Below are 21926 nucleotides of genomic sequence, written 5' to 3'. Positions count from 1 at the left end.
TCTTTGATTCACGTTAAAAGTATCCATTTCTATAGATTTTTTTACATAGCACGCTTTTTCAATACTTTAATCATTTTTATAGTTTAAAATATAGCTGAATCCACTCCAAATTTTTTACATTTTCCCTCAGTTGAGAAAACAAACTGAACACAGTTCTACTGCAAAGGCCAAGGGACGGTGCACAGGGAGAAAGGGTTAGTCAAGGTTCTTGTTTACAGCCAGCGTTCTGCATGGTGAAGACTCAGATTTAGTAAAATGTTCTTTCCCTAAATGGTTATCAGTGGCAATGCGATCCCAGGGCGCAGTTTCCAGAGGAGCATTGGGAGAAAGGAGGAGGATGGTAGAGAATTCTACGATGGACAGAACATAGGGTCCTAGGTTAGATCAACGTATTCCAAATGAGCAGATAGGAGAATCTCTTCTAAAAGATTCTGAAGAACAAATATAAAACTTTGTTTTGAAGTCTTGAGGAGCAGGAAGCTCATTACCAAACAAGGTAAACTCATCCCACTGCTGCGATCCTCTCATCATTAAAAGATCCTCTGGTAAGATGACCCGAAATCTGTCTTTTTATGCTTTTCTCACTCAGGTGTTGGTTTTGTCTCCCTGGAGCAACCCAGAACAAATTCATCACCCCATTCCTATGAAAAGTCCTTCAAATATCTACTGGGATTTTCCTCTTATTCAGGGGTGGCGGTTACATTTTTGCTAGCTTCCATGGGTGGTGAAAGGAGCTGCAATACTCTGAGCATGGACGTCACGCTTAGAGGTATGTAGGGCTGGGTGTAGGGTGCGCAGACTCCCAAGGCTAAAGTTGGTTTCCAGTGCATTACGCTCCCTGACTTCCCTGATCAAACAGATAAAGCTGGCCAGCTGTTCCGAAGGCTTCAGATGGATAAAAAGAAAACTTTTACAGAACGGACATTAAAAAAAACTAGTAAACAGAAAATTTAAGATAGAGAATTAAAAAAAGATCTACTTTTGGAAGAATAACTCTCCAATTGAAATTTTAATGGAGACTGAAATCTCCAAGAAATAATCCAGCTGTCAACAAGTAACTTTTAGAAGAAATTCTAAAATTTCTAGAATTAGAGTTGCATCTCTATGCAAACACCCCAGCTTCCTCGTTGGCATGTAACTTAACAAGCTGGGCTGTCTCATGCCAGGGGAAGAAGATTCTCTCAAACTCACCAAGGAGCTACTCAGCCCTGAATGATGACGCAGGTACCATAACATCTCACAGAAGCTTCACCAAACTCTAATTAGAATAGTCTCAAAGGAACTAGAAAGGCAGTGGAATTCTACATTTTATTTGCCAGAGAATAAAGTTCCACTGATGCACATTTCTAAAGCTGCTATCTCTTACAAGCTGAACATCTGTTTCACTTACACAAATACCTTTCACCTTCTTGCTCATTTAAAGAGCCAAAATGAATTCTAAAATATTAGTATGTTAAAAAAAAAAGTCTGAGTTTCAGGCTGCCACTAAAGACCAGGGTGAGATTTTATACAAAATTCTGGTGAAATTTTATGGGAGACTCACATAGAAAGTGCTTAAAACAGGGGTTTATATAATGAAAGTGATAGTTCAAGTCTTCTCTAGAATACTGTGATGGCTGGGCTATCAATAACAGCTGATTTTAATTTAGGGAGAACCTGGCATTCACTTTTAGTTCTTAGGATAGAATGTATGGCGTGACTGAGAAAAATGGCAAGAAAAATAATTGCCCGAAAGGGTAAAATAAATCTCTATAAAAAGACAACTTCTCACCAAGAAAATCCTATGAAATAGGCCCTAAAAGTAGTGATTCTTTTTTTCTCTGCCAAAAAGATTTTCATACCTTTCCTCTCTCCTAGGTGGCAGTGTGGTATAGAAAGAGACTAAGCGGGACCCACCAACTACTACAGGATTCAAAGATCACTAAGAATAGAGATTCAAGGAAAAATACTTAATAAGGTATTAGCATAAAGAAACATTTTTTTTTACAAATAGAAAAGAGTAGTACTCACTGGTTCCACGTTATATGAAAAAAGAGCATACTCTCTATCTGGAGATATTTCGTATCTCACAGCTCTTAACGATTCCTAAAAGAAAAAACAAAGAACAAAGAATTTTAAAGTATTACGTATAACATAACTCAAAATCTTGTAGTGAAACTGTGCCTGTGGCGCCATTTTCAAAATTTGCTAATAAAATCAGTACGGAGCCAACTTGCTAAAGTCTATTAAAAATGGCTATATCCTTTTTTTGTTAACCAAATAGTGTTCAGTTAATTAATGCTATTTTACATTTTATTTGTAGTTTTTTCAAATTTCAACAAAACATATTGTATCTGCTGAAACAAATCAGTAGAAATAAACATAAAAACAAATAACCTTTTCACACAAGACTCCCAATCTCTCTGTATCTTTAAACACACTTTCCTTTGCTCATTCTTATACTTAGAACTTATATTAAGCAGATTTGTTCCTAAACTAGAATCACACTCCACACATGATTTGGCAACGTGCTCTTCACCTTCATGGATTCTGACCCACAAGTCAGTGGATAGAGGGCTATCATTTTTTCTTTCAAATTTCTTCAGAGCACACAGGGAATTTTACATAAATGAAATCATCGAAAATGCTGTGTTTCCCTTCAACTTGCCCGTCTTCTCTGATGCACTCCCACTGCTGTACAGACCCTCACACCCACTAGAGCGAGCCTTATATTGTCAACTTGGCGTGTATCACTCTACAAACGATCATAGGACCACACGCAAGCATTAGATGTATAACTACAGCTAAAAATGACGTCACCTTACACAACGCTCACCTTAGTTTTCTCACGTAACAATAACTTAAGGTTTAGCCTGAATTACTGCTCTTTAAAGCTTGCATACTATTCTATGGTGTGGCTATATCTTCATTCACTCAGTCCTTACTAAAGGGTAGTTACAGAAGGTTCTTGTTATTCATGGTAGTTACATTCTAGAAAGTCTCCACAAATCCTGTTCCTAGGGGAATGCAGAGTTAGGTGCCTGTGAGCCTCTGGTCACAGTGTTTTTGTCAACCAGTCAATACATAACCTTGTCTTAGGTGTGTTTCTGTTTGAAGACGTCTTACTGAGTATATATTGCTTTCATCAACACAGAACTCACGGCTAACAACACTATAGCCTGTGCCTCAATGAAGCTCATTAACACGTGTTTTCTCTGTAAGGTAAACAACATCACAGCCTTCTTGAGTTTAGGAACACAAGACAGGCCTTCAGCGTTATTCTTGGGAGCCATTTTAAAAAGCATAATCACCAATAAAAAGCAAAAAAATGTGAAAAACTTGGCACTACACAGACCACAAAAAGAATACTTGTTTATAGTATGAGATTTGACACCAGAAGACAATGGACAACTCCAATATTCTGCCACTATGCACGTGTCCAAGAATGACTGCAGAAGCACCCTGGGTATTAACTTGGGGGTCACAAATAAACTTTAGCACAAGGCGAATCTGCAAATATGGAAGCCGTGAATGATGAGGGTCAACTGTGACGTGTTTCCAGTCTGCTGTTATTACACACAATGTTGTAATAAGGGTCCTCATCCATATATCTTTACTGGTGTGTGTATGATTATTTTAATTATTTTACAGGGTAGATTTCTAAGGGGAGAATTGATGATGTATAAGTTTTTTAAAAATTTAAATAGATATTGCCAAATTTCTTTTCAAAATTGTTCTTGAAATGAACACTCTCTCTACGGATGTAGGAATGCCCCCTTTCTTCCCTTCCTTGGCAGCAAGAAGTCACTGTATTTTCTTCCATCTTGACCCTCTGATGGGTGTGAAGTGGTGCCTCACTGATAGCTTAGTTTATTTCTCTGCTTACATTCGACCCCCACTGGAGATGTTTTAGGCAATGTGGATTTTACCTTCAGAGAACTGTCTATCCATATCTCCTTGTAAGTATTTCCTATGCTGAGTTTTCTCCCATTCTCTCTTAAGCTCGCTCCTATCATGTTTTCACCCCACCTCGACCAAGACCCCTCTTCTCAAGGTTACCAGAGGCTCAGTCGCTAAATGTCATGCTAATTCCTCAGCTCTCACCGTACTTGGCGCCACTGACCACTGTCTCCTCCCAAACCCCGTCTTCACTTGGTGGCCAGGGTACACCTGGTTTCTCTCTTACTTCCCTTGCCGCTTGTTTTCATGCCCCTTTGCAGGTCCCCATGGTTCCTCTGACCTCTGAATCCTGGAGTGTCCAACACTCACTATTTGGACCTCTTTACTCTTCTATGGCTAAAAATCCATGTACCTGCTGAGGATTCCAACAGTGAAGTCTCTGTCCAGATCTCCCAACCTGGTCTGGACTTGACCTAGACCTTCAGACTCATCTATCTAACTGCCTCCCTGACATCTCTCCACTTGGATATCAAATGGGCACCTCATGTCAACGTGCATAAAACCAAGCCCCTCACATCCCATCCCCTCCCCCTGCAGCTCCTGGCAGCTTCTTGCTCATCTCAGATGTTGCAACCCCATTCACTCAGTTGCTCAGGCCAAACTCTTAGCCATCTTTTCTTTCTCTCTGTCTTACACACCTGAGATCCAGTTGATCAGAGAACCCTGCTGGTCTACCACTAAAGGACACTCAGAACACTTCCTTCCCTGCTGCCACCACCCTAGTCTAAGGCATGGGCCTTTTTTTCTTGAGCTATTGCAGTGTCCTTCCAGCTGCATCCCCAGGTTCTGTCTTTGCCTCACTGCAGTCTGTGCTAGCCACAGGGGCCAGGGCCAGCTTTTAAATATGTAAATCATGATACTGCGCCTTGCTTGAAGCCCACCCACACAGCCTCCCATCACACTCACAGTAAAAGTCAAAGTTCTGACTGAGCAGTAGCCCTGCCTGGCCAGGGTTCCCATCAGCTCTCTCTCCCATCTCACCAGTGTCCACACCTTCTCAGAGCAAGCCAGGCACTGCTGTCTCAAGGACGTTGTGTTTGCTCTTCTCTCTACCTGAAACTCTAGATTTTCACTTCTTTCTTCTTTTTTCTCAAAAGTCACCTTTTGCGTGAGGACTTCCATGTCCTTGAATAGCCATTATATCTACAAACTTTAACAGGCTGGGCTCTAATTCTTTATAACTCTCTTTCCTTATTTCCCTAGAATAATAATTATCTAAAATAAAATATATTTTACATTTATTTATTTATTTCCTGTCTCCTTCATTAGAATGTAAGCTCCTTGAAAGGAGGGCTTTCTCCAAAAAGAATGTTTAATTTCTCTTGGTCATGTTTTGTAGTTTACAGCACGCAGATCTTGTCCATATTTTGTTAAAGTTATCCCTAAGTATTTAGTATTATTGATATTTTACACATATACATATAAATAAAATACACATGTATATCTTAATTTCAATATCCAGTTGTTTATTGCTTACAGAAATATAACAGACTTTGGTACCCTGACCTTATGGTCTGCAACCTTGGTAAATTACATTAATTGTGGGTATTTTTTGGTAGATTCCTTAGAAGTTTCTACATAATCATTTTTCTCCCCTGTGGAGAGTTTTCTCCTTCCTTTCCTAACTGGATGCTTTTTGCTTCTTTTTATAGTCAATTACACTCTAGGGAATTGCCAGTATGATGCCGTGTAGAAGTCATGAGAGTGGACACCTCACCTTTTTCCAATCTTATGAAGAAGGCATTCACTCTTCACTATTCAGTGTGATATTAGTGGTGCATTTTTTTTGTAGATGCCTTTAATCAGGTTGAAGATGTTCTTATCTATTTCCAGTTTCCTCAGAGTTTTTATAATAAATGTTGAATGTTATAATGAATGTTGCATTTTCTCAGTTGCTTTTTCTACATTATTGAGAGCTGATTAGGTTGTTTAGCTTTTTAAAATCTGTCAATATGGTAAATTACATTGTTTGATTTTTAAATGTTAAACCAAACTTGCATTCCTGGGATAAACTCTATTTGGCCATGTTGTGTCACCCTTTTATATATTGCTAGATGTGATTTGCTAATATTCTGTTGAGTATTTTTGAACCTGTGTTCATGGGGAAAATTGTGGTTTTCTTTTCTGGCAATATCTTTGCTTGGTTTTTATTTCAGAGTAGTGCTGCTCCAAGAAATAATTTGGGAAATTATTCCTCCTCTTCTTCTATTTGTTTTATGAGTTTGTGTAGAATCAGTATTATGTTTTCCTTAAATGTTTGCTAGAATTCACCAGTGAAAACATTTGGGCTTTGAATTTTCTATATGTGGAGGTTTTAAACTATTAATTAGATTTTTTATGTCAACATAGGACTATTCAGATTGCCAGCTGCATCTTCAGTGAACTGTGATAATTTGTGTCTTTCAAGCATTTATTTGTTTCATTTGCATTGTCAAATTTATTGATAGAAAGCTGTTGAAAATATTTTCTATTATCCTTGTAATATCTGTAGTGATGGTCTCACCTCTGTTCCTGATATTGGTTGTTTTGTCCTTTGTCTTCGTTCTTCATCAATTTTATTAATCTTTTCCAAAAAACAGCTTTGAGTATTCTTTAGTTTTTCTATTTTTTCTGTTTTCTATATGGTTGATTTCTTCTCTTTATTACCTTTTGTGTACTTAGGTTTACTTTTTCTTCTTTTTTCCCTAGTTTCTTATGGTGAAAGGTTAGATATAAGCACTTAAAGCTATAAATTTCTCTTTAAGTATTCTGCCTAGCTGCATACCATATATTTTGATATTATGTATTTTTATTTTCATTTATTTCAAACTATTCTCTAATTTCCATGGCCAATTTTTTATTCAGAAGTATGGTGTTTAATTTCTAATCATCAGCATATTTTCCAGATTTTGTTTTTTGCTATCGGTTTTTAGTTTAATTTTGTATTTGTTAGAGAACATACTTTGTATAATTTCCAAGCTTTGAAATATATTGAGGCTATTTTAATGGCCCAGACTATGGTCTATCGTGGTAAATATCCCATGTGCACTCAGAAAGAATATGTACTCTGCTGTTGAGTGGTGTGATCTACAAATGTCAGGTCAGTTGGTTAATTGTGTTTTCAAGACTTTCTGTATCCTTACTAAGCTTTTTTTCTACATGTTCTATCAATTACTAAGAGAGGATTGTTTGAATCACCACCTACAATTGTGGATTTGTCCATTTCTGCTTTTGGTTCAAGCAATTGTTGAAGAACTGTAGCTCTGTTGCTAGTTGAATACACCTTCAGGATTCTCCTGTCTTCTTAATGAACTGACTCCTTTATCATTATGAAATCTTTCTTTTTATTTCTGGTAATATCCCTTGCTCTGCAGTCTACTTTGTCTGATATTAGTATAGCCATTCAAGCTTTACTTTGGTTAGTGTTTGCATGGTATATCTTTTTACAACCGTTTAATTTTAACCTATGTCTTTATATTTAAGGTTGATATCATAGATAGCTTATAATTGGGTCTTGCTTTTTAAAACTAATCTTAAAATCCTCTAGGAGTAATAAGGGGAGCTTGTGTACATAATGAACATGGGGATATGAGGAAAATCTGTCCTTTATACTGCAGTTATTTTCCATTCTATATTGGATCAGCTTTCTGCCCCTGTGTGACATGCTTGAGAAAGTTACAACGTGTTCCAAAGATTTTAGGTGTGTATGTTGGTGTTTCTTATGTCAATTTTTAGAGTAGGAGAAAAGGTTCAGAAATCTTACATAAGGTTACATAACATTAAGAGGAGCTGGATATATTTCACATTTAAAGAACCCTTTTATAAAAAGATAGATGTATTTTTTTTCAGAACTAGTTAATTCATTTTACCTAAATTTCCATCAAAAGCCTAGCCACACATTGACCATATTTATCATTCCTGGCACTTGTCACTTTATTATGTAGACCCAACTTTTCATCTGGTAAAAACTTTCTTACTCCAAAGAATGTCCTTTAAATTTCTCAGTGTGCAGGTACATGGCCAATGAATTATCTTAGATTTTATCTCTGAATACTTTATTTTATCTTTATTTTTGAAAGGTACTTTTGCTGCATATAGAATTCTAGATTAACAGTTTTATTTTTCTCCCAGTACCTTAAAGGTGTCACTCCATTCTCTTCTGGCTTGCATAGCGTCTGGTGAAGAGTCTGTTGTCACACTTATGTTTGTTCTTCTGTACAAATGTCTCTTTGCTTTGGCTGCCGTTAAGGTGTTCTATTTTTCACTGGTTTTCAAAACTTGATTATCATAGTGTAACTTGCTTTGGTGTGGTTTTCTTTATGTTTATTATGGTCAGGGTTTATTGAATTTTTATACCACATGTGGTAAAAATTCAGTCACTATTTCTTCAAAAGTGTGTTTTGTCTTTTCTCTCTTCTCTTTCTGGGGCATTAATAACAAGTATCTTACTCCATTTTATATTGTTCAACAAGTCATTGTAACTCTGTTTGGGTTTTTTTTAGGTCTTTTTTCCTCTCTGTTCTTCATTTTGGATAGTTTGTATTGCTATTAGTTAAAGTTTAATTTACTTTTTCCTTCCATGGTGTCTAATCGGCTATTAATCTGGACTTTTAAATTTTTATATTTTATTTTTCATCTCTGGAAATTTTATTTGGGTACTTTACAATCTTCAATTTCTCTTCACTATATTCATGGTTTTCTTTGTATTCTTGAGCATTTGGAACATATTTATCTTAGCAGTTTTAATGTCTTTTTCTGCTAATCCCATTATCTCTGTTATTTGTGGGTCTGTTTCTATTGACTGATTTTTCTCCTTATTATGGGTCACATTTTTGTGCCTCTTTGTATATATAGTAATTTAAGAAATAACACCAGATATTTTGAATTTTCTCTTGTTGAATCTTGGATTTTTTTTGTGCTCCTTCAAAGAATGCTGGACTTTTTATGACAGGCAGTTAATTACTTGTGGACTAATTTAGTTCTTTCAGTTTTGTTTTGAAGATGTTTTAAAGGCTGTTCTACAATAACCATGATTTTTGGGGCTAGGTGAGCCTCATTCTTAAGGAGTTGCTCTTCTGGAGTCTCTGCTTAATATCTCATGGCCAGGAGACACTTAAATGATCCCTGGTGATGTATGAGCTCTGGGAATTTTTCCTCTTAAAGTGTCCTATAATTGCTCTTTACTTGAAACTTTATTTTGTCCTGCCTTGTGGTGTTTCACGTTTTATAAATAAAGATCAACAATTAACCAAAGTCTCAAAGAGAACACTATGCAGATTTCTCAAGTATCCTCTAGTTAGCTTCCTCCTCTTGGGTTGTCTGTTTCATAAATTGCAGCCATCTTTTTTCCACATGAACTCTGATCTTCTCCTTAACTCAGCAAGACTGAAGGACTTCTGTCTTCCTCCTTGTGCTGAAGTCCAGCAAGAACATTCATGCAGAAGATCAGCTGGTTGTTTGGTTCATTTAATTTGTTTTCCTTTTCTCAGTGATCACACGTGTGAGCTGCCTGTTTTCCAATGTATGAAAATTGTATTTTTACCCTATATTTTACCCTGTTCTACAGTTGTGTTAGGAGAGTATAAGAATGATCATCTTATACTCTCATAGCCAGGACCAAACGTCGAGAAGAGAATTTTAGTTTGTTTTGTCATATTGTATTCCCAGTGCCTAACAGTGACCGGCACTTAATAGAATCTCTGTAAATATTTGCTGAATAAATGAATGACTATATCCTCAGTTGTTATAAGAGTGGCAATAATGTTACTGGTACAAAGATAACACCAAGAGAAGCCAGCAAAGAGTGCAACTTTCTACACCTGAAAACCATCATAGGTCACATCTCTTGATGGAGGGTCAGCTGCCAGTGATACTACTTGAGACAGGTAGAATTTCATTAGGCTGTTTGAGAAGCTCATCACTGCCATTCTTAGGTAGAGTTTCACTCATTTTTAACAATCTCAGTCCCCATGCCCCCTGGGTGTGAAAATTATAGGCTGTATGTCCACCTTTTCACCAGGTGCAAATAATGGATGCAAAACTCACTTAGCACATTTCCTAAACATTTGCACCAAGACTATGAATCAAAGACACATTTTCCCAAGCAAAGTAGGCTTTGGTTTCAGGTTTGTCTGAGGGATGTTCCTGCAATGTTTTGTCTATTTTAGATTATTTGTCTTTTTCTGATCAATTTGAAAGAGCTCCTTGTAGACTGTAGATATTAGCCTTTTATTTGTTACCTGGATTGCAAATATTGTCCATTATTTTTCCAATTCTGCCTTTTTAAATTTTGAAACTTAAAGCTCTTTTATGGTAAATTAAATAAGGCTATCTTTTTTAGAGCTTCTGGATTTCCCATTTAAAAAATTTTCTCTTTTGTACTAAACCAAATGATAGATTCTTTTCAACATTTATATCTTTAATACAATTGGAAATTAATTTTGTATGCCTGTGAAATGAGACATTATTTCCTTGTAGATAAAGAGTTAAGTTATGCTCATATTGTTTTCTAATTATGTGATCATCTCCCCCAATGATTTTTATATATCAAATACCCTTTATATTGAAACCCACTTCTGAATTATTTGGTCTTTTACTGCTCTCTAGGCTATTCCTATGCAAAATTTTATGGTTTTAAGCTTATACTTTGGGGTCAAAGAGCCTGTGAGTCAAACTCTGCTTGGAACATTTACTATGTGAAATTTAGAACATTTCTTAGCTTCTCTGGGCCTCTGTAAAATGGAGATAATATCATGGTTGATGTGAAATTCAATTGACGTAATTACAATGCCTGGTGCTATCAGCTATTATTAGTAGTATTAGTTATTACTGTGATTGAGTTGAGTACAATGTGTTTATTATGTGTTTTAGTATCAGGTAAAGGAGTACATGTTACCATATATTTTGAAACTTTCTGTGGCTACATTCAGGTGTTTATTCTCATATATGTCAATTAAAATATTTTATCAAATGTTCAACACTAATTTTTTTCAAAGTTCTAATTAGGATTATGTTAAAGTTTTATATCAATCGTAAGAGAATTAACATTTTAAATACTATATTCTCACCTAAGATTACATTGTATCTTTAATTTTTTTTCCCAAATCGTCAACAAGATTTTATAGTTTGCTTATTCTCTTATGCTGTTCTTAGATTTATTCTAGGTCTTTTTATAGTTTTTGTTCTTATTGTGAATGGAGTATCTTCTCCATTTCTACTTCTAGATACTTATGTTAATGAAGAGAGAAGGTATTGATTTATTTATGTATTTTTGTATTTAGCCATATTAATAAATTTTCTCATTAACTGCAGTAGTTTTTAAAAACTAATCTCTGTTAGGTTTTCTAAGATAGAATTATGTTATCAGAAAAAGGGATATAATTTTTTCCCAGTTCCTATTCCAATCATGTAGTTTGCTTGTATACTGCATTTCCCATGATCTCTAAGAACATATTAAATATTAATGATGATGTTGACTATTCCTTCCTGACTGTAATTGAAATGGTTTTATTGTTTGCCATTTAGAAATGTTTTCACTGCTAGTTGGTTTGTGATAAATAGTCTTCACCATATTTAAGCAGTTTTTATTCTTATCTTACCTGGAGTTTTTATTAGGAGTGGTTGATAAATTTTACCAGATGGCCTTTCAGCATCTTGTGATATAATCATAAGTATTTTTCTGTTATTTTGCAGTTGTAATTAATTTTGTTGATTGATTTCATGACATCATTGTCATGATTAGACCTTACTTGTTCAGAGCACATTATGATTTTGATACATGACTGAATTCTACTTGCCAATATTTTATTTACAATTTTTGCATTTATGCTCACTAGTGAGATTGGTGTATAGTTTACATTTTGCATTATTTAGGGCTATTTAGTTATCAATAACACAATTTTTTAATAACATTATTCTGACTTCAAAAAATATTGGTCTACATATATGAGGATTCCATATATATATATATATATATATATACACACACATATATAAAACTATAGGCCTGTTTCTGGTGAGATGCATAACTAAACGGTTGTGTCTTGTTTTCTTGTACTACATAAATATGTATGTGATTAGGAATGCAGAGAAAGAAAGGTGGCCATTGGTGGGAGAGAGAGAGATAAAATGATAGAAGCTCCAAATTATCAAGTAATAGAAGGTAAATGAGGAGTACAAAGCATCAATATATCCATAGGCTGTTTTGTGAAAACAATCTCCTCATAAAGGAAAAAAAAAAACTAAATACACAAGATTAGTAATGATAAAACAAAAGCCAAACACTGACAAGATTAAATGATTTCTAAGAGGACACTTTTTTTTTTTTTTTTTTTCTGGAGCATCAAGTTTATTAACTAGAATTGGAAGAACCAAGGAGTTCTTGGAACAAGAACTATCCCCCTCCCCCACCAACACGGAAGACAGAAGAGTAGGGGAGGGGAGATGTGCCCCAGGAATGACAGTCCAGTCTCTCAAGTTTCACCCAGGTGGGGGTTGAGGGGCAGACCTGCAGCCACGGTGGCCTCGCTTTCGGTCGCCCGGGCTGCTCCGGACCATCCTCTGAGCTGGCCAGGGTCTTGGATACGATGCTTCTGAAGGCCGTGCAGAGAACACACTCCTCTTCCCCTGCACCGGGCCGCAGGGAGCGCGGCGGCCTGACCTTCCTGCCTCGGTCATCCATGGGGTTCACATGGGCTCACTTTATTATGACGCCTCATGCTGGGCAGCTTGCAACAAAGATGTTTCAAAATAAAGGTCCAGATTCTCCGAGCCACCCCTTGCTTTTTCTGGCTCTGGCCAGAGAGAGTGGATGAGGACACACTCTCAGGCTGCCCAGCGTGGGAGGACACACCCAGGGGGCAGCTGCTTCCCTCTGGGGCTCCAATCCTGCTGCTGCTGCTGGAGGTGGATGTCCCAGTGCCACACTGGGGGGCTGGGCTGGGGGTGGCAGTCCTCGCCTCCAGGCTGGGTGGGGGACAGGCAGACTCACCGGTCTTCTGCCCTGCCTGCTGGTCTTCCTGCAGCGGCACATTTTTTCTGTGGTAGAGCCACCTGGTTTGCAGGGAGGACACCACAGGGCTCGGAGAAAGCTCAAGTTCACTGTCACTGAGGTCCCCGGAAGAGAAGGGCTTCACAGTTATGATGGAGACCCCCACCTTGGGTTTCACGGAGCTCACACTGCCTGTCCCAATGTCCTGGATCTGGTCGCAAGTCAAGCCCGGAGTCCTCCCCATTGTCACCTCCAGGTCCTCTTCACAGGGTGGCTGGAGTGGCTCCTTCTGGCCCATGTTGACCCATGGATGCCTCATGAGGTCAGGTAAGGTGCCTCTGTCACTGGGGTTGAGGGCAATCATTTTTTGTAACAGATCCCTTATCTGCAAAGACAGATAAGGTGGGATGGGGTATTGCCCTTGTAGGATTTGCTTCCGCAGCTCCTGGGAGTCTTTTCCCACAAAGGGCCGGGACCCAGTTACCATGGTGTACAGCACTACTCCCAAGCCCCACACGTCCACCGCAGGGCCGCTGGAGCTCTGCCCCAGGAGGAGTTCCGGGGCAGCATAAGGGTGTGTGCCACAGATCGTGTTCAGTGGGAAAATGTCATCACACTTGTTGCTGAGGCCAAAGTCTGTAAGTTTGATATTCATCTTGGAATCAAAGAGGAGGCTCAGTGGCTTCAGGTCCCGGTGCACGATGCCCCTCCAGTGGCAGTGCTGCAGGGCGGAGACCAGCTGCTGGAACGGGCCTCGGGCCTGCGCCTCTGTCATACGGCCATGGATCTTCAAATACCGGTACATGTCCCCCCCACTGAGGTACTCCATCACCACGAAAAATGTCTCCTCTGTGTCAATCACCCCCAGCAGTTTTACAATATTGGGGTGATTCAGAGCCTTCAGACTGCACACTTCCCGGAAAATTGCCTGGACACTTGAGAAGCTCTGACGCCTTTTCTTTATGACCTTCACAGCCACCTGTGTCCCGGTCAGAATGTGCCGGGCCAACTTCACTTTACCGAAGGTGCCTTCACCAATGGTGTGGAGGATCTGGAAGTCCTCAATATGAGCCTTCTTGCCAGCAGATCTGGCTGTGAGGCCCTGCATCCTGGTGATCTGCTAACTACACTGACTGACAGCACTACCGAGCAACGCTAACTACGCTAACTAACAATGCTAACTGTACTAACAGGGCTAAGTATGTTGTCTCTACTAACAACGCTAACTACGCTAACTGTACCAACAGCGCTAACTAGTACTAACTACACTAACTATGCTAATCAAGTATTAACTATACCAACAATACTCACTATGCTAACTGTAGAAAGAACAACGACACAAATAAAAAAGAGTAGAGAAAAGAGAAACGAAAATCAACAAAATGGCAGAAACAAGGAAATCACAAGCTAACTGTAGGTCCAAGGCCGTCAGGTCACCAAAAGCAGCTTCCTGGGCTCTAAGGACCAAAAACCTGGGCCCACCTTTCTCTTTCATAGGGCTCTGTGAAGTACATCACAATGGTGCACTCTGAGGTCAGAGCAAGAAATGGACCCATCACCGCTGGGGATACACCACAGTGGTTTTCTCACTTTTTGAGTTCAAGGCCCCTTTACACTTAGGAAAAAGGATCCCAAAGAAATTTTTCTTTATGTGTGTTATTAGATATTGGTATTCACTTTGTTATAAATAAAAATCTGCAGGATACTTCAGTGGCCTTTTTATTTCTAGTTTGAAAATGTGTAATAATTTTAGAGACCTCATAATGTCTACACTTGAAATGTTCAATTCCTTTTCCTTAAATTCTGGTCTCAAAATAACGTTACTGGGCTTCCCTGGTGGCGCAGTGGTTGAGAGTCTGCCTGCCGATGCAGGGGACACGGGTTCGAGCCCTGGTCTGGGAGGATCCCACAGGCCGCGGAGCGACTGGGTCCGTGAGCCACAATTGCTGAGCCTGCGCGTCTGGAGCCTGCGCGTCTGGAGCCTGTGCTCCGCAACAAGAGAGGCCGCGATAGTGAGAGGCCCGCACACCGCGATGAAGAGTGGCCCCCGCTTGCCGCAACTAGAGAAAGCCCTCGCACAGAAACGAAGATCCAACACAGCCAAAAATAAATTAACTAATTAAAAAAAAAAATAACGTTACAACTTAACTGACTTCACGATACTATACAAAATGTTCTGTTGCATAAGACATGATACGGTACATTATGAAAGTCTATGAAGCTGAGAGAAGGTTTGCCAGGAAGGTCATTGAGCAGATTTCTCATCAGGAGCCTCGGAGCCCAGATGGCATGACTCAATGTACTTGAAGTGTTGAAGGAAAGAAACCGTCAACCAAGAATCCTATATCTAGCAAAACTTTCCTTCGAAAATGAGGGAGAAATCAAGACATTCCCAGTTAATCAAGAGTTGAGAGAGTTCTTAACCACCAGACCCGCCTGCCACAGGGAGTTCTTTAGGTTGCAGTCAAGGACCCTGGACAAGTAGCTCAAAGCCTTATGAAGAAATAAAGACCTCTGGTAAAAGTAGACAGACGGGCGATGAGAAAAGCTAGTACTGTTGTAACTTTGGTTTGTAGCTCCACTTTTTGTCTTCTATTTGATTTAAGAGACTAATATATAATAAAACACACATACAAATCAAAAAGAAAAAAAAAAAGATCACCTCTTCACCTAGAAAAGTTACTTCACCCCCACTTTAGCCTAACTTTGGGAATTCCCATCAACAACATTCTTCTTTCCACTGTAGGAAGCAACGCTGCCAGAAGTTATGGCAAGCAGAGCCTCTTCTAAAATGCCTTTGATGATTGCAGCAACATGGATGCAACTAGAGATTATTAAGTGAAGTAAGTCAGAAAGAGAAAGACAAATACCATGTGATACCACTTACATGTGGAATCTAAAGTATGGCACAAATGAACCTATCTATGAAACAGCAACAGACTCACAGACATAGAGAACAGACTTGTGGTTGCCAAGGAGGAGGGGGGTGGGAGAGGGAAGGGCTGGGAGTGTGGCATTAGCAGATGTAAACTATTATATATAGGAGGGATAAACAACAAGGTCCTACTCTACAGCACAGGGAACTAGAGTCAATATCCTGTGATAAAACTGTAATGGAAAAGAATATAAAGAAAGAATGTCTATATGTGTATAACTGAGTCACTTTGCCATACAGCAGATTGGCACAAGATTGTAAATCAACTATACGTCAATAAAAACAAAAAAATAAAATAAAACATGCCTCTGATGACGTACACAGCCCCTGCTCCTGCTGACTACCTCTCTGCAGCACCCAACACTGTGAAACCCCGCCCCCAGCTGAGGTCACTCCAGTCCTGTGTCTCCTTCCTTTGTCCTCTGTCTCCCACCAGTGTTTCTCTAACAGAAACACAAAGAACTGCTGTGTTTTCACTCAGTCTCACTGTTCACGTTCCCACGCTTGATTTGGGCATCAGACCTGCAAGAGTTCAAAACTTACTGGGTGGTAGAACTGCCATTTCTCTGCCTGTCTCTCATTATAAAGAACTTCTCTGAAATTCTGAATTCACTGGTCTGGTCATCCATTCACCAGCAAGTATCTAGGTACTGGGGTTAAGAGCTAGGAATGAGATACAGTTGTTAGTAAAGAAACAACAAACCCCAAATGGAGTCACTTGTGCTAAGTCCCACGTCAGCAAACCAAGACTTAACAGCTAACCTAATTGCAGTTTCAGCCTCTCTCAGGAATGGGACCTTTCACCAACAGATCTGGAATTACCTGGTCAGCACTAGAGGGGTGACCCCCCCCCCCACCTTCCCCCAAAAGGAAGGTGACCCTGCCTGAAACAATCCACTCTTAGCTAGAAACTTCCCTTTTCTGCCCCCTCCTGCCTGTAAAGTTCTTGCATTTTTTACAGCTCCGCACAGCTCCTTTCTACCTGCTCAATGGGATGCTGCCCGATTCATAAATCACTGAATAAAGCCAATTCAATCTTCAAATTTACTCAGTTAGAATTTTATGTTTTTAATACAGTGATGAGCAAAACAAATAAAAAGAGAGGCATCAAACTCTTCGGAGAGTGTATCCCATTATCCCTCACACTCTTGGAAGCCTGGGTCAGCAGAAATGGAGGAGAGCCAGTGACAAGAAAAAGCCTCTTGAAAACCAAATCAGAGGTCCTGAAATACTACAGACTTACTTGTACAAGTGGGTGGGAACAAGCAGAGAGTAGCAGTTGTTTATTACTGTACACTGTAATCGAGGGAAACATTTGGAGTTCAAGAAGAGAGATTTAAAGATGAGATGCTAAAATTCATAACAACTTGTCCAAAACAGGCCAGAAAACCTTAAGTTTTCGCCTTGTTTAAAAGAAGTCCTAAGTAAAGGGAAAACCAAATATTATGAAAAATTTTGGAGACATCTCACACACCAACCTTCCCTTTATTTGAATTACTTCATTATCATTACTTTAGAGTTATGTACACTCATAAAAGTTCATTTATTCTGAGTTGAGAAGTCCATTTTATCATCATGTGTATTGCGCTTACATTTTAAAATCAGAAACAACTTCCCCAAGATAAAACTGATTCTTCATCTCTTTTGGTTTTACTATTCCAAAATAGATTAGGTGACTTGGGGTATTATTTTTACCCTATGTTGATTTGCCTACCTTGTAAAGGAGCAAGGAACTTTTCCTTCAACCCTTATTTTCCTAGTGATTTGTTTAAAATGAAAGGTAAATATGTGTTTGTGGGCATATAAGTGTGTGTGTGTGTGTACAATCATTTTTATATAGAGATTTATTATCTCTCAATTTATTTTGTACAAGAGGTTTGTCTCAGAAAATCCGTGTCTTTTTTTTTTTTCACGATTCATATCTTTAATACTCTCTGAGAGGCAAGTGAAAAGCAACAGTGGATTTTTAAAAGGACCATGTCTGACACATGTCTGACAACACTGAGTGTGGGGGAGGAGGGAAGTTAACCAGCTAGCACAGTGCCTTGCATGTAGTAAGCACTGCAACATTTGTTAAATTGCAATGACTTGAAGTTGAAGATCATGATATATATATATATTTTTTTTTTTAGATTTTTAGAAATTTCATGTAATGTCTGAAACATTTATATTAACATATTTTCATAAAAATAACCCAATGAAAGTTTAGTATTAGTTGTTTTGTTTGTTTGTTTGTTTATACTGCAGGTTCTTATTAGGCATCAATTTTATACACATCAGTGTATACATGTCAATCCCAATCGCCCAATTCAGCACACCACCATCCCCACCCCACCGCAGTTTTCCCCCCTTGGTGTCCATATGTCCATTCTCTACATCTGTGTCTCAACTTCTGCCCTGCAAACCGGCTCATCTGTACCATTTTTCTAGGTTCCACATACATGCATTAATATATGATATTTGTTTTTCTCTTTCTGACTTACTTCACTCTTTATGACAGTCTCTAGATCCATCCACTTCTCAACAAATGACTCAATTTCGTTCCTTATTATGGCTGAGTAATATTCCATTGTATATATGTACCACAACTTCTTTATCTATTCGTCTGTTGATGGGCATTTAGGTTGCTTCCATGACCTGGCTATTGTATATAGTGCTGCAATGAACATTCGGGTGCATGTGTCTTTTTGAATTACGGTTTTCTCTGGGTATATGCCCAATAGTGGGATTGCTGGGTCATATGGTAATTCTATTTTTAGTTTTTTAAGGAACCTCCATATTGTTCTCCATAGTGGCTGTATCAATTTACATTCCCACCAACAGTGCAAGAGGGTTCCCTTTTCTCCACACCCTCTCCAGCATTTGTTGTTTGTAGATTTTCTGATGATGCCCATTCTAACAGGAGTGAGGTGATACCTCATTGTAGTTTTGATTTGCATTTCTCTAATAATTAGTGATGTTGAGCATCTTTTCATGTGCTTCGTGGCCGTCTGTATGTCTTCTTTGGAGAAATGTCTATTTAGGTCTTCTGCCCATTTTTGGATTGGGGTGTTTGTTTCTTTAATATTGAGCTGAATGAGCTGTTTATATATTTTGGAGATTAATCCTTTGTCCATTGATTCATTTGCAAATATTTTCTCCCATTCTGAGGGTTGTCTTTTCGTCTTGTTTATGGTTTCCTTTTCTGTGCAAAAGCTTTGAAGTTTCATTAGGTCCCATTTGTTTATTTTTGTTTTTATTTCCATTACTCTAGGAGGTGGATCAAAAAAGATCTTGCTGTGATTTATGTCAAAGAGTGTTCTTCCTATGTTTTCCTCTAAGAGTTTTATAGTGTCCAGTCTTATATTTAGGTCTCTAATCCATTTTGAGTTTATTTTTGTGTATGGTGTTAGGGAGTATTCTAATTTCATTCTTTTACATGTAGCTGTCCAGTTTTCCCAGCACCACTTACTGAAGAGACTGTCTTTTCTCCGTTGTATACCTTTGCCTCAGATTAGTTGACCATAGGTGCGTGGGTTAATCTCTGGGCTTTCTATCTTGTTCCATTGATCTATGTTTCTGTTTTGGTGCCAGTACCATATTGTCTTGATTACTGTAGCTTTGTAGTATAGTCTGAAGTCAGGGAGTCTGATTCCTCCAGCTCCATTTTTTTGCCTCAAGACTGCTTTGGCTATTCGGGGACTTTTGTGTCTCCATACAAATTTTAAGATGATTTGTTCTAGCTCCGTAAAAAATGCCATTGGTAATTTGATAGGGATTGCATTGAATCTGTAGATTGCTTTGGGTAGTATACTCATTTTCACAATGTTGATTCTTCCAATCCAAGAACATGGTATATCTCTCCATCTGTTGGTATCATCTTTAATTTCTTTCATCAGTGTCTTATAGTTTTCTGCATACAGGTCTTTTGTCTCCCTAGGTAGGTTTATTCCTAGGTATTTTATTCTTTTTGTTGCAATGGTAAATGGGAGTGTTTCCATAATTTCTCTGTCAGATTTTTCATCATTAGTGTATAGGAATGCGAGAGATTTCTGTGCATTCATTTTGTATCCTGCAACGTTACCATATTCATTAATTAGCTCTAGCAGTTTTCTGGTGGCAGTTTTAGGATTCTCTATGTATAGTATCATGTCATCTGCAAACAGTGACAGTTTTACTTCTTTTCCAATTTGTATTCCTTTTATTTCTTTTTCTTCTCTGATTGCCGTGGCTAGGACTTCCAGAACTATGTTGAATAATAGTGGTGAGAGTGGACATCCTTGTCTCGTTCCTGATCTTAGAGGAAATGCTTTCAGTTTTTCACCATTGAGAATGATGTTTGCTGTGGGTTTGTCATATATGGCCTTTATTATGTTGAGGTAGGTTCCCTCTATGCCCACTTTCTGGAGAGTTTTTATCAGAAATGGGTGTTGAATTTTGTCAAAAGCTTTTTCTGCATCTATTGAGATGATCATATGGTTTTTATTCTTCAATTTGTTAATATGGTGTATCACATTGATTGATTTGCGTATATTGAAGAATCCTTGCATCCCTGGGATAAATCCCACTTGATCGTGGTGTATGATCCTTTTAATGTGTTGTTGGATTCTGTTTGCTAGTATTTTGTTGAGGATTTTTGCATCTATATTCATCAGTGATATTGGTCTGTAATTTTCTTTTTTTGTAGTGTCTTTGTCTGGTTTGGGTATCAGGGTGATGGTGGCCTCATAGAATGAGTTTGGGAGTGTTCCTTCCTCTGCAATTTTTTGGAAGAGTTTGAGAAGGATAGGTGTTAGCTCTTCTCTAAATGTTTGATAGAATTCACCTGTGAAGCCATCTGGTCCTGGACTTTTGTTTGTTGGAAGATTTTTTTTTTTTTTTTGGAAGATTTTTAATCACAGTTTCAATTTCATTACTTGTGATTGGTCTGTTCATATTTTCTCTTTCTTCCTGGTTCAGTCTTGGAAGGTTATACCTTTCTAAAAATTTGTCCATTTCTTCCAGGTTGTCCATTTTATTGGCATAAAGTTGCTTGTAGTAGTCTCTTAGGATGCTTTGTATTTCTGCGGTGTCTGTTGTAACTTCTCCTTTTTCATTTCTGATTTTATTGATTTGAGTCCTCTCCCTCTTTTTCTTGATGAGTCTGGCTAATGGCTTATCAATTTTGTTTATCTTCTCAAAGAACCAACTTTTAGTTTTATTGATCTTTGCTATTGTTTTCTTTGTTTCTATTTCATTTATTTCTGCTCTGATCTTCATGATTTCTTTCCTTCTGCTAACTTTGGGTTTTGTTTGTTCTTCTTTCTCTAGTTTCTTTAGGTGTAAGGTTAGATTGTTTACTTGAGATTTTTCTTGTTTCTTGAGGTAGGCTTGTATAGCTATAAACTTCCCTCTTAGAACTGCTTTTGCTGCATCCCATAGGTTTTGGGTTGTCGTGTTTTCATTGTCATTTGTCTCTAGGTATTTTTTGATTTCCTCTTTGATTTCTTCAGTGATCTCTTGGTTATTTAGTAACGTATTGTTTAGCCTCCATGTGTTTGTCTTTTTTACGTTTTTTTTCCCCTGTAATTCATTTCTAATCTCATAGCGTTGTGGTCAGAAAAGATGCTTGATATGATTTCAATTTTCTTAAATTTACTGAGGCTTGATTTATGACCCAAGATGTGATCTATCCTGGAGAATGTTCCATGCGCACTTGAGAAGAACGTGTAATCTGCTGTTTTTGGATGGAATGTCCTATATATATCAATTAAATCTATCTGGTCTATTGTGTCATTTAAAGCTTCTGTTTCCTTATTTATTTTCATTTTGGATGATCTGTCCATTGGTGTAAGTGAGGTGTTAAAGTCCCCCACTATGATTGTGTTACTGTCGATTTCCTCTTTTATAGCTGTTAGCAGTTGCCTTATGTATTGAGGTGCTCCTATGTTGGGTGCATATATATTTATAATTGTTATATCTTCTTCTTGGATTGATCCCTTGATCATTATGTAGTGTCCTTCCTTGTCTCTTGTAATATTCTTTATTTTAAAGTCTATTTTATCTGATATGAGTATAGCTACTCCAGCTTTCTCTTGATTTCCATTTGCATGGAATATCTTTTTC

The 21926-nt window shown here is 38.2% G+C and overlaps 1 protein-coding gene across 6 annotated transcripts in view; it reads right to left on the bottom strand.

The window, feature by feature from the left end:
- Window positions 1-21926, bottom strand: part of DPP6 (dipeptidyl peptidase like 6) — a 1033290-nt gene that overhangs the window by 286122 nt on the left and 725242 nt on the right. For all 6 annotated transcript variants that reach the window (XM_082398944.1, XM_082398943.1, XM_082398945.1 and 3 more), the window contains exon 5: window positions 2011-2085. In XM_082398944.1, the coding sequence (XP_082255070.1) occupies window positions 2011-2085 (75 nt within the window). The remainder of the gene's footprint in view (window positions 1-2010; window positions 2086-21926) is intronic.

This window comes from Balaenoptera borealis (assembly GCF_965194805.1).
Source record: "Balaenoptera borealis genome assembly, chromosome: 7".
In the NCBI taxonomy this organism is placed as follows: domain Eukaryota; kingdom Metazoa; phylum Chordata; class Mammalia; order Artiodactyla; family Balaenopteridae; genus Balaenoptera; species Balaenoptera borealis.
The sequence above is the reverse complement of the archived record's forward strand: the minus strand, read 5'-3'. Positions and strand labels throughout refer to the sequence as shown.